Genomic DNA, 14,110 nt, shown 5'->3' with positions numbered 1-14,110 from the left:
CACCAACTACTTAATTAAGGACTTTCGGCTAAGCACTCCTTAAGTAGTTACCCTAAGTAGTACCACTAGGGTCCTTCCAACTGTTAAAAAGCAATCTCGGCGACGGTTTTTTTTTTTTCAAATCCTGGTGAGGACCACTACAAAAGCAGAAAAAGGCTTTTTCCTTAAATGTTGGTTCCGCTGTGGAAATTGCAGATAGCTGTGCTAGTAACACTAATCCCGCTCATTCACGGTGCCATGATAAATATTTTTGCGCCAAAAAGACATAATAGAAAGAAAAACTCTCATAATAAGAAATTGTCTTCTTGATATCTTTGTTGGAAGACGGATAGCTGTTCACTAAACACACTTTTACTTGAATCTTGCAGAAATATGAAGAAATTTAAAGAAAATATCATTGCAAATGGAAAGTTCTTCACACTTTTGAAGGAGCCTAGTGGCAGCCGCTGTCAATTTATTTTTCAATCTTATTTTTTATATTGAAGAAAATATCATTTCGCCTGGAGGCCCGATTGAATGCGTGCAGAATTTATCTAGCTATTTTTTCGTTATAAAATTTTTAATAAAAATTAAATATTAATGTAAATATATTGCAAAAACAAAAAACTGCACTCAGAAGGACCAAGTGGCAGTTGCTGCCATATGCATTTTATATGAGAGTCTGAAGTTTTCGAGATGTAATTTTCTTGTTTGATAATATGTACAGTGCTGTCTCTCTATATGCACAGTTTGAGCCCGATCACAAGTAGATTTTGATTCTCCAATAGTGTCTTGGATGAAAGGTAAATGGAGCTCTATTTGCACAAAAAGTCGTTGATGTTCGAAGAATTCAAATTCAATTTCGAAAACGGAGCCATTAACCCTATTTGTTTGTCATATCGTGATAAAACTTTGAAAAAAGTAAATAAGGTGTAAAAAGTTAAGAAAAATGTGGTCAGAAGTAGCAAAAGTTGAAAAGGATCGCTTCCTTTTTGACCTAGAATTTATCACTAGTGATATTGTGCCCGGAATCGGAGAGGAAAATCCACAAGAATTTGCCAGGACATTCCAAATCTTCCAAAATCAATTAGCTGAGAAGGAAGTTGAATATATAAGTCTCGAGGAGAGCAGAGAATTTTGCAAATTTGTGATACACCATACGAAGATTGTACTGAAGGCGTTCCTCAACGATTACCAGGGAAATTATCCAACTGAACAAGATTACACTTCTTATGTTAGACACTGTGAAGCTGTGGTACTCCTCAGGGATTTGTTGTCGGATGCTGAACATCAGTTTTTGTTTCACGAAGCAAATAGATGCACTCAACGCCAAAGACGAAGATATTACGTGAATCCTCTACTTCAGGACAGGGATCAATTTGGATTCTGGGAGACATTTATTCCAGACTTAAAAAAGCAAGGTGATTATTAATCCTAGATTTGTACAAATAAAAAATTGTATTTCTATGAATATCTTTTATAGCGGTCAAGTTTAAGGCATATACACGTATGTCCAACAAGCAATTTGATTTCTTGGCGAAAAAGATACGTCCTTTAATTGAGAAGAATGACAGTTTTCGCGTACCCATTCCTCCGGATTGTAGACTTTTAATAACTCTCCGTCACTTGGCTTCAGGTGATGCTTTCCCAACTTTGTATGCAGAATACAGAGTAGGAATTAGCACGATTTGTGGAATAGTCAATGAAGTCTCTGAAGCTATCTGGAGTGTTTTCTCAAATCAATATATCGTATGGCCAATCAACTTGGAAGTAGTGGCTGAGAAGTTTGCTTCCCTTCACAACTTCCCTCATTGTTGTGGAGCAGTCGATGGGAAGCACATCAGAATCCAAAAGCCTCCTGGAAGCGGTGGAACCTATTATAACTTCAAGGGATACCACTCAATTGTTTTAATGGGAATTTGTGATGCGGTATGCGATTTTATCTACGTTTCCGTCGGCTCCTTTGGATCACAGAGTGATAGTAGCGTATTTGCATGGTCTGACATTGGGACAGCTTTCTACAACGATGATATCGTGTGGCCTGCGTCCAAAGCTCTACCAAATTCAGATACAGAATTTAATTATTTTTTAATTGGTCTGTTTTCTTTATTTATTGAGTTGAACTTTGCCTTTTTTCCATTTTCTTAGTTGCAAGTGATTCTAGAAAGGCGAATTCCACAAAAGTATGATAATGTCATTTGGATTTTTTTGTGGTAATTTCGAGAGTAGGGTAACTTTACAAGCTGATAATAATTATATGGCTATGAACAAGTACATAGTGCTCAGTAACAAATCGGATAAAAACTCCTGAATTTATTTTATAAAAAAATGTCATTAAGATTATCATACCGTTTGTGAAATTGGTCTTAGTAAATTCCAATATATATTTTTTTAAAATATTTTCTTAAAGTAAAAAACGATCTCGTCCTCCCCTATGTACTTTGTGAATCAAGTGCAACAATTATGTTATAAGATTTCATATTCATAAAACAGGAGATGCAGCATATCCACTTTCAAAACATTTTTTGAGGCCATACCCCGGGAGAAATTTACAGTATGACAAAGAGTTATTCAACAAGCGATTGGGAACTTGCAGAAATACTATTGAAAGGACCTTTGGAATACTTGCAAATCGGTTCAGGATTCTGAGAGGCGAAATAGAATCTCATCAAAAAAATGCAGAAAAAATAGTGAAAGCATGCGTTACACTTCATAATTATATTAAAAAAAACTGCGGATAATGATACTCCATTGCTTACACCAAACGAAAGTTTTGATGGTTTTGATTCAAATCCGGAAGCTTTACGAGGACGCCAATCATTAAGCGGAATTCAGGCAAGGAACATTTACAAAGATTATTTGAATTCAAATCCAGACTAAATAAACATCAAGTTGAGAAAAAATAAATGTTTCAAGTTTTTCATTATTTTGCATTTCTGTAATTGATTATATATCGGATCACATCGCTGTGAAAATCGACGAGATCCTCCTCTGAAAAATCTGAGGTATGGAGCTGGGATCTGATAGCAAAGATTACTGAATTAATCAGTGTCTCTCGCCTTTGTATCGCTGAAGTTACAGTGGACGTTGACTGTTGTGATGCGGAGAGAAATCTCAATTGAGATGTAGAATCGTGCTCAATTTCTGGTGTCTTAGAAGGACCTGGAGACTCATAACTGCTTGCTTCCGGAATATCATATCTCGGAGAAATCGTTGAAAATACAACGTCGGTATTTTGGGTAATTGAATCTAAGGAACTGTGCTGACTCATTTGGGACTTTGATGAATCATTAGCGGGATGTTCGATAAGTACTTCTGGGAGATTTTGTTCAGTCCGGGTATCCTCCACAACGTGTTGAATTACGCGCGAAACACTTGAGTTCTGCATATCTGTAAGAGCCTTCCGACCTATTATTTGGCTCTGTGGTGTGTTTTTTGCGATACTCCTTCCGGTGGCAAGGAATGCACAAGCCTCATACCACTTCCATTCAGTCAAACTATCATTCGGTTCCCCTCCGCTTTTCTTAATCTTTAATTTTACGTCTTGATCGTGGTACTTTTTCTTGACATAGTCATTGAGCTTCAACACTTTTTCGCGTGAGATCTGTAATTTTTTGGCGAGAGTCTGAACAGCCTTCTCCCGTATGTCAGATCTACCATAGAGCCGATGCCTCTTATTCCAAATTATTTTATTCTGAGACAGTTCATCAATGAACTTGGCCATTAAGGTGTCCTGTAAAAATATTTTAATTGCATTCTAAAAAATTTTCTTTGAGCTATATGTGATCATACAATAACCTCACTTTACAACTACTTGAAAACATTTAAAATATATTAGCAGGACTATATAATATAAGGATTTTTTTCTTGGATACTGTTCCCTAAAGTTATTTTATTTGATTTATAATATACTCACATTAATTCTTACTTCCTTTGCCATAATTTCACCAGTTTTCTGAATTTTATTACTAAAACACTCATCACTGATAAAAAAAATAACACTTGTGACAGTTCGAAATTCGAACAGGAAATACTTTGAGCCACCACGCGGATGAAATGAGAAGTGCAAAAGTATTTCGAAATAGATTTTCGAATGGCTTTTAAACCCTACTTCTGTACGGAAAGTTTGGGTACTTTTTTTGACAGTTCTCTCTCTGAATATGCACAACTTTTTTTGAAATTCCCAACGGTTTTTTTCTTTCTTTTAAAACATTATTATTTTTTTTATTGTTCTAGAATTCCCCGTGTTATTTTAACAATAATATGAGACAGAAAAAAATAAAATTAAGATAATTAAAAACGAGAAAAATTAGTTACCAAGAAAATAATTTTCTTTATTACTTTGTCAAAATGTAAACAAATTAATTTTGAATGCAACCGACACAGAAGCTGTGCATATAGACAGTGTGCATATAAAGAGACAGAACTGTAAAAGCCTTAAAAGAACAGTTTGAAAGTGTTTTTGCAAATGATTGAGAAGAATTATGGGGGAAAGTGATATGCCTTTGAATGCGTCAAAATCAGAATGCTTCAATTTTTCTCTTATTTCCCAAAGCTAAAAATCCATTTTGTTAAGCGAAGTTAATAGAAAAAAGTTAATAGGATTAACTATTGTTCATAAAGTATGATTTTTGCTTTGAAAAATAAGAGAAAAATTGAAACATTCAAAGGCTGCCGCATTCAAAAGCAGAGACCACTTTCCCTGACGCCATGATTCTGATAAAGATGAAAACATCGAATGGTTAAAAATCTTTAGATACAGTACCCAAAGAAATGAAATTTCTGATTCAGATACCAGAAAAGAACTGACTAAAGCTCCAAATCTTTAAATATAAGTAAAAATATCAAAATATTATGTAAAATTCGATATATGGCAGCGGCTGCCACTTGGTCCTTCCGTCACACTTTTAGTTAGGCTTCTACGAAGTGTTAACTTAGAAAATTGAAAAATCTTCTTTTTCATAATAGCGCCCCTAGCGATAGTTTTATGAACCTGCTAGTTTTATCAAAAAAAGTAATTATATTATATATCAGTCTGGTCCATTGCCCTCGACATTGGATTTTCGTGGCTCTACGGTTCCTGGTGAATCTGATGATGTGTCCCGACCCTGGAATTTGGACGTATTTGCCCCACCGGTGCCCCCTAAACCAACGCCAAAGGTTGTGTCTCCTAAACCAGCGCTGGATGCTGTGAAGGATACTCAGCCCTCTCGTTCCCGCAGGGATCTTCCTGTTGTGATTGGTCGAATGAAACGTGACAATCCCCTGCCTGCGGTGACCATGCCCCCCTTGCGCTGGCTTTTCGTCTCTCGACTCGCAAGAGATGTCACTGCAGCTATGTTGAGGGATTTTTTGTCATCGAGATTGACCTCTAAACGCAAACCTGTGTGCATTAACCTTGTCCGAAGAGATGCCAATAGACGAGTGGGCTCTTTTAAGGTTGGGCTTAGTCCTGATGAATTTGAGGAGGCATTGAGTGATGATTTCTGGGATGAGGGAATCCTGGTCAAGGAGTTTGTTGATCTTTTTCGTGGGCGACTTGAGCCCACCTCGGCCCCGAATCCTGCCGTTGCTCCGAAGCCCGATACGGTTTCTGAGCCCATTACGGCCGCGAAGTCCGCTGGGGCCCTCGGGCAGGACCATGTTGGAGCAACTGAGGCTTCCTCGTCACTCAACGGTTTGTCTTCCACATGATCAGTCATGTTCATCTGACCGTGATCTGATGCTGATGATTGCCCCGTTTTCCGGTAATTCTCCTGAGTGCCCCTCATTGGATGTTTCTACCGTGGCTGTTGCGAACGATTTGAATCTGGATCTAGGCGCTAATCTATCCGGCAGCACTTTTTCTGATGACGTCTTGCCTGCTGCTGTGAACTGCTCTAAGAACTTGAACTTATTTTGTGGGTCATCCCTCTCTAATTCTTTGAATTCCACTTTTTCGTCTGATAATTTATTAAGGGTTAATTTTAATGATGCTTCTTTACTTTCTCAGATTCAGCCTGAAGATGTAGATGATGTGGTAATTAGTTCTCTCTCTATAAGCCAGATTCAGATCACTACTGACTCTCGCTTTTCTTCCGTCCTTGCTCATATGAGCAAGGGCAGAACTCTTCTTTTCGGCGGATAGTGACACCATCCGTCGTCTAACAGTTTCTTTCAATAATTGTGTCAGGTATATCTGTGGCTTAAATCGCCGGGACCATATCACTCCCCATAGAAATGTATTTATTGGCTGTGACCTTACTTCACACTTAAACTTAAGAGCTGTGCTCTTTCTATTTAATTTGTTAATATTTGGGTGTCCTCAGTACCTATCGAGTCTTCTGGTTAGGGGGGGCTCGGCCAGGGTTCGGGGACTCATAGTGCCTAAGGTCAGGAGTGACTGTCTTTACCGGTCATTATTTGTAAAGGGCGTAGTTATTTTTAACTCCGTTCCAAGTGATCTGCGTAGGTCTGCAGATGGCATCCGACGCTTTTTTCAGGCTGAATCTTAAGAGAACACTTATTGGATTTTTTTTTCTTATTTAATTTTCATTTACCTTTCTTATACTATTGTAAATTGTTCTTTTATTTTTATTTTTCCTTTTTTTTTGCTGCTGTTTTTTAACTTGTTTTTCTTTTTTCTTTATCACAATTGTAAGAGGGATGAACCCTATTTTTGTGATTGAATAAATATTACTATTACTATAATGGCCTCCACACATTGGGAGCAATTTTTGTCAAAAATTGCTTTTTTGAAGGAAATTCCCTGCAGCGTTGTAGGGGGAAACGTCAAATTTCTGTCAAAAACGCAATTTTTGACGAAAATTGCTCCCAATGTGTAGACGCCTTAAGACTGAATGATATTATTTTAATAAAATAAAATAGTTAAGAAGTGAGTTTTCCTTCTGTATTAAAAGTGTGTGGAGCTGTTATATAAAACTTGATTTATTACAAATAACGGTTTTTTTTTTATATCATTTTAATGCTAAAAGACAATTTTTAGAGGAAAACTTAAACTCCATTTTTTTTTTTAGAATAAATAATATCACGATCTCATCATTTACCCGGTAATGTTCTATTTTTTTCTCTAAAATGTTTGATTATCATTAATGCCTCGAAACTAGTATATTGTCCTTGAAAAAAGAAACAGCTAGTTAGAAAAGATCATTAAACTGCATAATCAAGAATGGTAAGAATTTTACAAAACAAAATTCGAAGGTCTTCATACTAAAAAATAAATATTTTTCTTCTAATGCTAAGATAAAACTTATAACAAATAAGTATTAATTCCGCAGAATTATTCGAAAATAAATCATACTATTCATACTATTCAGAATGCAAAAATGCCATAAAACATTTTTTGCCAGGTTCTTGGGTATTCTTCCTCACTGTGCGTCGGTTTCACCTACCAGAAACAAAATATTTTCTTTTCTATTTTATCCTTATTAGCAGGTCGTGTCCCTTCTTGCAATACATACTTTTGCATTCCTTATTAACCAAAATACTATTGTACAAAAGGGTTTTTCTTAAACCATTCCTGAATTTTTTGACAACTCAAAAGAGTATGAGTCAAGTATTTACAATTAACCCAAATAGCTGTATTCAACTAAATTATTAAAAGGATTATTCTTGTGAATTTTCTCTACGTGAATTTTCGCGGTACTTCAAAGAATCCCAACTGGTACCAGGTACCACCAAATTCTCTTCGGCTTTTATTTTACCTCAGGCCTGCTATAACTGTATTAATACTTCAAAAAATACCCGTTATGTCTTCAAATATCGTCAGAGAGTGTTTTGTTATTCTGCACTATAAAGAGTGTTCTTTGATAATGTGTCACAATTCCATGGAACGAATGGAATATGTTCTTTGAATTTTCCTATGGACTCCGGAATTTTTGGTCTTGTTCTTCTTCTTCTTCATCTTCGTCGCCTTAGAGTTTTAGACATTGGGCATTTTTTTTTGTATATTGAAAATGGAATGTCAATCTCCGGCTCTTGGAATATTCTGAGAGTATAATTTGAGGTAGTTTTCTGGCTGTGTTTTCTTTGTTTGTTTCCGGAGCAAATTAGCCAGAAATGGCTTGTTTGGACTTTGTAATCCTGAAGGTGAGAGGAATAACTGTGAAATTGTGAGGAAATTGCGAGGGAGTGATGAATTATGGATGGTTTTTTTTGTTGTTGTTCTTGTAGGTGAATGGCGTCGATGTGAGTGGTTTCAGCCATGAAGAAGCCATTAGGGTCTTCCTGACAGCCCATGAACCCATCACAGTTGAGGTTAAGAAGAGACTGAGTGGTCAGAGGAAGGCTGAACCAATGCGAAGTCCCCGGAAAGTGTCTGTTGCTGTTCAAACGGACACCACGGAGGAAGAGGAAGAAGAGGACGAGGATGAAGAGGAAGAAGATACCAATGTCCTGGCTGAAGATGAAGAGGAACCACTGGAGGAACTTGAAGAGGATGATGTTGACATTGAAGAGGTTACACTGCGAAAGAGTGAATGTAGTGAACGTATTGGATTGACTGTGACGTATGTAGCACCAGCAAGATGCTCAACAATTCCACCTGATCCCCATCCCACCGAAGTCTACATCAGCAATATCACACCAGACAGTGTTGCTGCCCGTGATGGACGCCTCCGGCAAGGTGATCAGATACTTCAGGTAAATGGATGCGATGTTAGTGACAAGGAAGAGACTGAATCACTTTTTGCCGAAAATCCAAATGCTGTGACACTTTTGGTGAGTCGATGTGCTCCATTTGTTGGATCACCGGCTGCTACAATGACCACAGTTACAAGTGAAATTGATGCATTGCGCCTAATGAGACGCCAAACAGATGAAGAACACATCTACGAGACTATTCCAGAAGATGATACTGATCCAGAACCAATTTACTGTTCGCCACATGATTCAGAAAGTGATCGTGGTGGAGCTAGATTGGCATTTGAGGTGCAAAAGGATAAGGTAACACACAAAAAAATTTTACATTATTCCAATTTTACCATGTCACCAAGATGTTTCAAGTATAAGGTCGGCCAAATTGAACTGCCAGTGACGTGTACACAGCTCAAGATCGAAAATTTGTGTCCATATTCCCTTTATTTAATGTGATTCCAATATGATTCTAATGATTCCAAATGTGTGATTCTCTCAATAATTCAATTCGGTATTCTGTGATTCTCAATTATTCCATTCTGTGATTCTGTTTATCTGTGATATCTTCTAGGTTCTTCGAAATTTTCCAAGCTTTCCAAAAAAAAAACTCAAAATCATTTAATTTAATCTAATCTTTTCAATCTAAATCTAAGATCTTTTCAATCTAATTTTAAAAGATCTTCAAAATAGGATTATTAGAGAACTTGAAAGAAATTTTTGAGAGCTACAATGCTTCCATTGGACAGATTTTAGGAAATATCTAATTATAAAGATTTTCATATTAAGCCTCAAAATAATCAAAATTGGGTTAGAGTTCAAATTTGAAAGAGAGTTTTTGAAACTCTAAAACACCAACATTATCTATATTGATGGGGAAACCGGAAATCGTCGGGAAATGGAATCTCTCAAGGAAAACTCATCAACTTTTCTCACTATCGAGTCCATTTTTGATCAAAATTTTCCGCCATTTTCTTCAAGGAAAAGCTCTAATTAAATTTTTGATTTTAAACATGTAAAAAAAATTTTTCATAATTTCCACGCGAATTTTTTTGTGAGGTGTTTTCGTCTTTGAAGATAAGTTTATATCATCAAAAAACGACTTGAAAATTAATTTATTGTCTACTTTTAACAGAAAACTTGTCGAAATCTTCTTAAGAATTTAAAAAAAAGGGAAGGAAGGTGGTTTTAATCCCTTTTCCTTAAAACATAAATGCTAATACAGTGCCCGCTCTCTAATCCGGATCGCCGTAATCCGGACGAGTTATCGACGGTTACATTTAAAATAATTTTGAGGTCATGTATGCATGTGTGTTCAGCAATGAGAATGAATTATCCTGTGAAGTTTTTGTTTAATAAATGAAGTATAATAGCATAGAATTCTCTAATTTTGTCCTTTTAAACTTCTTTAAAACTTTTATTCTAATTCTCGGAAAAAAAAATTGTATTATATTTTCAAGACGTTGAACAAATTCAAAAAATTCATCCGGATTACGAAACGGGCACTGTATTTATTTTTGGAATTCAATTAAATCTGATTACGTGCTAACTGAACCACTTAAAATCCATCAAAATAGGATTGATTCTTTTTCTCAAGCATTATAAAGTTTAAAAACTTTTTTCGGTCTCTAAGAACATCGTTTGGGATTCTCAAACTTAAAATTCAATTTCCTGGAACGGAAGGTTACTCAGGTACATGTACCTTTTGTCGAAATCCTCCAAAATCGCTTAAATCAGCAGTGATTTCCTCGTAAAACAGATCGTAATGGTTCCGGCACACCTTTTAGATCAGGAAAATTTCATTAAGTCGAAATTCGAAGCCCTTTCTTTCTCACGTCCTTTGTATATGTCTCTCTCATTATCTTGCACTCTTCTTCTTCTTTTAAACATCACACCAAATTCAATTTCGATCAAACGAATTTGGTATGCGAAAGAATGAAATAGTCATATGCAAAACATGTGAGAAAGAAAGGGATGCGAATTTCGTCTTCATGAAATTTTCCTGATCTAAAAGGTGTGCCGGAGCCATAATTTTCGAGATTGTTTTCCTTTTATTGATTCTCAATTAAGCTCAAAATCTACTAATTAAGCCTTTTTTACAATTTTTTTTAGGAAACTTTTGTTCTTTGCGTTCGAAAAAAAAACGATTTCTTTTGGGGATTGTTCATCAAATTGGCTCCTGTCTTTCTAAAATCCTAGCTGCATCCTTGTCTCTAAATAGAGCCTCTTATTAATCGAAAATAATGGGCACATCAATCTGTGTAAAATATTAAAGAACGATTTTGTTCTTGGTATCTTTGGGGTCCGTCTTAACCGAATTTGCTGACTGGATATTTTACCTTGTATCCGCCATGGGAGAAATCGTATTTATTTTTGAATGAGACGTATTATAATTGAAAAATTTAATTTCGTGAACAAAAAGTGTTTTTCTGAAGTGTCTCCAAATGCTTCAATAAGAAACCCCGGAAATATGTTTCTTTTTGGAGAGATTTTCTTTTTGTTTTAGATGAAAAGGGAGAAAAGACCAGGAATAAGAACAAATCCTGCACTCAGGAGTAATTCAACAAGGTTTTGGAAGCCTTTCGTCTCGGTTTCACTTACACTGATTGTCTCCAATTAGAAACTTTCCCTTGTCTCCATTTGGATTAATTTGTTTCCAATTGCAACATTTTCCACTCGTGTATTTTTCTTGTATTTAAGAAGTTTTCAAATTAGATTTAAAGAATTTTCACTAAACAGTAACATTCTAGAATAGTCAAGGAGCAAATTTATGTAATTCTCTTCAGAAAAAATGTGAACTTAGTGTGTTGAATCTTCTGTCAAAGTTAAAGCGTCTGGAAATGGTTTTGAATTAGGATATTTACCCTACATCGATTATCGTAGTAATTTACGCTGAATATCTCTAGTTGAATTTAATCCGCTGAATTTTTTTTAAGTTGAAAATTTTTAGTTTAATATTTCTAAAGTTGAATTTAACAGTCTGAATTTTTTTCTGTTTAATTTCGCTTAGATAAATTGATTTAGTTGATTTTTTTTTAGTTGAATTTTCTTTCGGTTTCTTTCTTTTAGGGTAAAGTGGTACAAGTTGGACAATGGTATAATTTGGTCAGGGATTTTTGTCTTGATAAATGTAATACTTCATTTTTATTTGTATATTTTTATGGTTTTAGTTTTATAATTTGGTTCCTTGTGCTTAAAACAAATTTTGTACTGTATTTATCCAGAAAAAAGCCATGTCCAACTTGTACTGGCGAATTGTCCAACTTGTAACACTAATTCCAAATTATATCACTTTACCCTATATAAATTATAAATAAAACAAATTTGAATAAATTACAGTAAGTATTTTTTTTTTATTATTTTCTTCTTTGGGAAAATAATAATAATTGAACATATTGAACGATGTAATTAATCACTTAAAACACTCCCCAGAAGCATTTTGTCTGGATCAGTGGCCCGTTGTCCACAAATACAACGTATTCAGGAATGTCCTTGTCTAAAAAATAATAAAAATTGTAAATAAAAAAGTATGATAGGAAAAATCAGGGGGGTGACATTAGCTCTGAAAAATGCGACCAGTTTTAGTGTAATTTTTTCCCGTTTTCGTACACATTTCACGAGATATCTCCGAAACTACATAGGTTGCCAATTAGGGATTCTCGGTTGCCCATTCTATATTAAATTGGCTTTTATTTTGTATTTGTATTTTTTGCTAATTCATTCCACAATGGAAGAAAACACCAAATGAACTCCAAAATTTTTTCGGCACGCTAGAAACACATGTGAAACATAGGAAACGTCATGCCCCTGGGAAGAATTGTATAATGTTACAAGTATTTTGCTTTATGTTGAAAATATCTAAACTCGGCAGTTTTATCAATTTGGTATTCTACGTGATTTTAATGCTTTGAATTCCATGTTATTTTACTTATTCTGAGTTTTTCCAAAATATATGAGTATTGAATGTCCTGACACATTTGCGATTTGCTCATGCTATGTATGGTCTGCCGGGTTTCGTGGCAATAATTTTTGCCCAGTTGAATTTTGTGGCAAAAAAAGTATGAGAAAAACAGAAACAACATCAAATATTAGTTTACTGGATAAAAATAGTCATTACTGTAAACAATTAAATTAATAATTTTGATATATTCCCAAGATTTTATAGAAATAATGTATTCGTATGAGATTTTGGCGCGAGTCACGAACAGATGATTTTTGACATAACCTCCAAAAAGTATATACGTCATCATCAGTCCGATCTGGCCCCCTTATTACTTTCTTATTTGGTTTTATTCATCTTGCCATATCACTCTGTCACTCTGTCACTTTCTTCCTCTAATTGCTCTTTTGACAGGTGATCCTTGGTCAAATAGACAAATGGCGCTGGTGGCGTCCACCGTCTGGTCATCACTATGTCGAATTGCCGGAGAGTCCGAAGCGTGAGATGGCAACATCAGTTAGTGCACAGGAAGTGGCAAAATGTGCCGCTAGGGTGCGCAATAGTACATCAACAGCAACACTTCCGGCATCTGGGACTATTTACACAAGTCCAGCCAATCTTGAGAGTGCCATAGCACTTCAGGAGCGCCTCTATCGACGTGCCCTGGAGCGTCATGAAGTGCCATCGACGGGGACGGCAACAGTGACAAATGATACGCCAATGGAATGGAAAGTAAAGAGGCGACACGATGGTACACGTTATATCGTTCGGAGGCCCATCGATACTCGTCGTCACAGTCGAACAAGATGGCGCCGACGCCATGACAGAGGTCGCACTCCGGATTCACCGAAGAGACCTCTGGCGGAAACTGTTGGCCTATTGTCTGTGACAATTGTTTAGTGAAAAAAAAAGTAAAAGAGGCAATAAAACATTTAAAAAGAAAAGAAAACAAATAGAAAACTAAGTCAAACAGTTTGCTTACTTACCCGGCCAACACAGTGTAAACAACTGGCTGCTAGTTGTAGACAGAAATAATAACGGAGTTGTTAGTTTGCCTAACAAACATCTTCTTCTTCTTCTACAGTAGACTCTCTCTCAATCGGGAATATGGGGCAAAATGTCATCCGGTTTAGCGATCGAATTGAGCGTCAAAGCTTTTGTAAATTCCACAAAAAGCGCTCAATTATAAAGAATCACGATAAAATAGGAAGAACTACAGCGAATTTGAGCGAATTAGCTTCATAATTAAACGTGAAAATTGTAAACAAAATTTGTCGCCCGATTGAGAAAGAACCGATTAAGCGAGAGTCTACTGTATTTTATATAAGGCTGTCGGACTCACTCGGGTCCATATAGCCACGAACTAACATCACCAACTTTAACATGAAAATGTCAGGAGCAGCGCTCATTGCGGATGATAGATGAACTACCTAACAGAATTCCAACAGCGCTGTTACCATTCTGTTATTTTTTTTTTTAACTTTCCATTGGTACTTTTCCATTCCTAGCGAGCACAGTTAGCAGAATAAACAGAGGAACCACTACTAAAGGAAAAAGTCA

General features: G+C 35.9%; 2 protein-coding genes across 2 annotated transcripts; one reads left to right on the top strand and one right to left on the bottom strand.

Moving 5' to 3' along the window:
* Positions 1 to 2,098: 2,098 nt before the first annotated feature.
* Positions 2,099 to 4,098, bottom strand: LOC129808779 (uncharacterized). The gene is made up of 2 exons (XM_055858632.1): positions 3,896 to 4,098; positions 2,099 to 3,712 (listed from the first exon to the last, which is right to left on the bottom strand). Exons 1-2 carry the CDS (start codon positions 3,917 to 3,919, stop codon positions 2,903 to 2,905), a joined length of 834 nt encoding a protein of 277 aa, XP_055714607.1. The 5' UTR covers positions 3,920 to 4,098; the 3' UTR covers positions 2,099 to 2,902.
* Positions 4,099 to 7,783: 3,685 nt separating this feature from the next.
* LOC129808771 (uncharacterized) lies at positions 7,784 to 13,514 on the top strand. Its single transcript, XM_055858615.1, has 3 exons — positions 7,784 to 8,067; positions 8,152 to 8,922; positions 12,965 to 13,514. Exons 1-3 carry the CDS (start codon positions 8,038 to 8,040, stop codon positions 13,448 to 13,450), a joined length of 1,287 nt encoding a protein of 428 aa, XP_055714590.1. The 5' UTR covers positions 7,784 to 8,037; the 3' UTR covers positions 13,451 to 13,514.
* The last annotated feature ends 596 nt before the right edge of the window (positions 13,515 to 14,110 follow it).

This window comes from Phlebotomus papatasi, chromosome 5 (assembly GCF_024763615.1).
Source record: "Phlebotomus papatasi isolate M1 chromosome 5, Ppap_2.1, whole genome shotgun sequence".
In the NCBI taxonomy this organism is placed as follows: domain Eukaryota; kingdom Metazoa; phylum Arthropoda; class Insecta; order Diptera; family Psychodidae; genus Phlebotomus; species Phlebotomus papatasi.
This window is presented reverse-complemented; position numbering and strand designations above follow the sequence as displayed.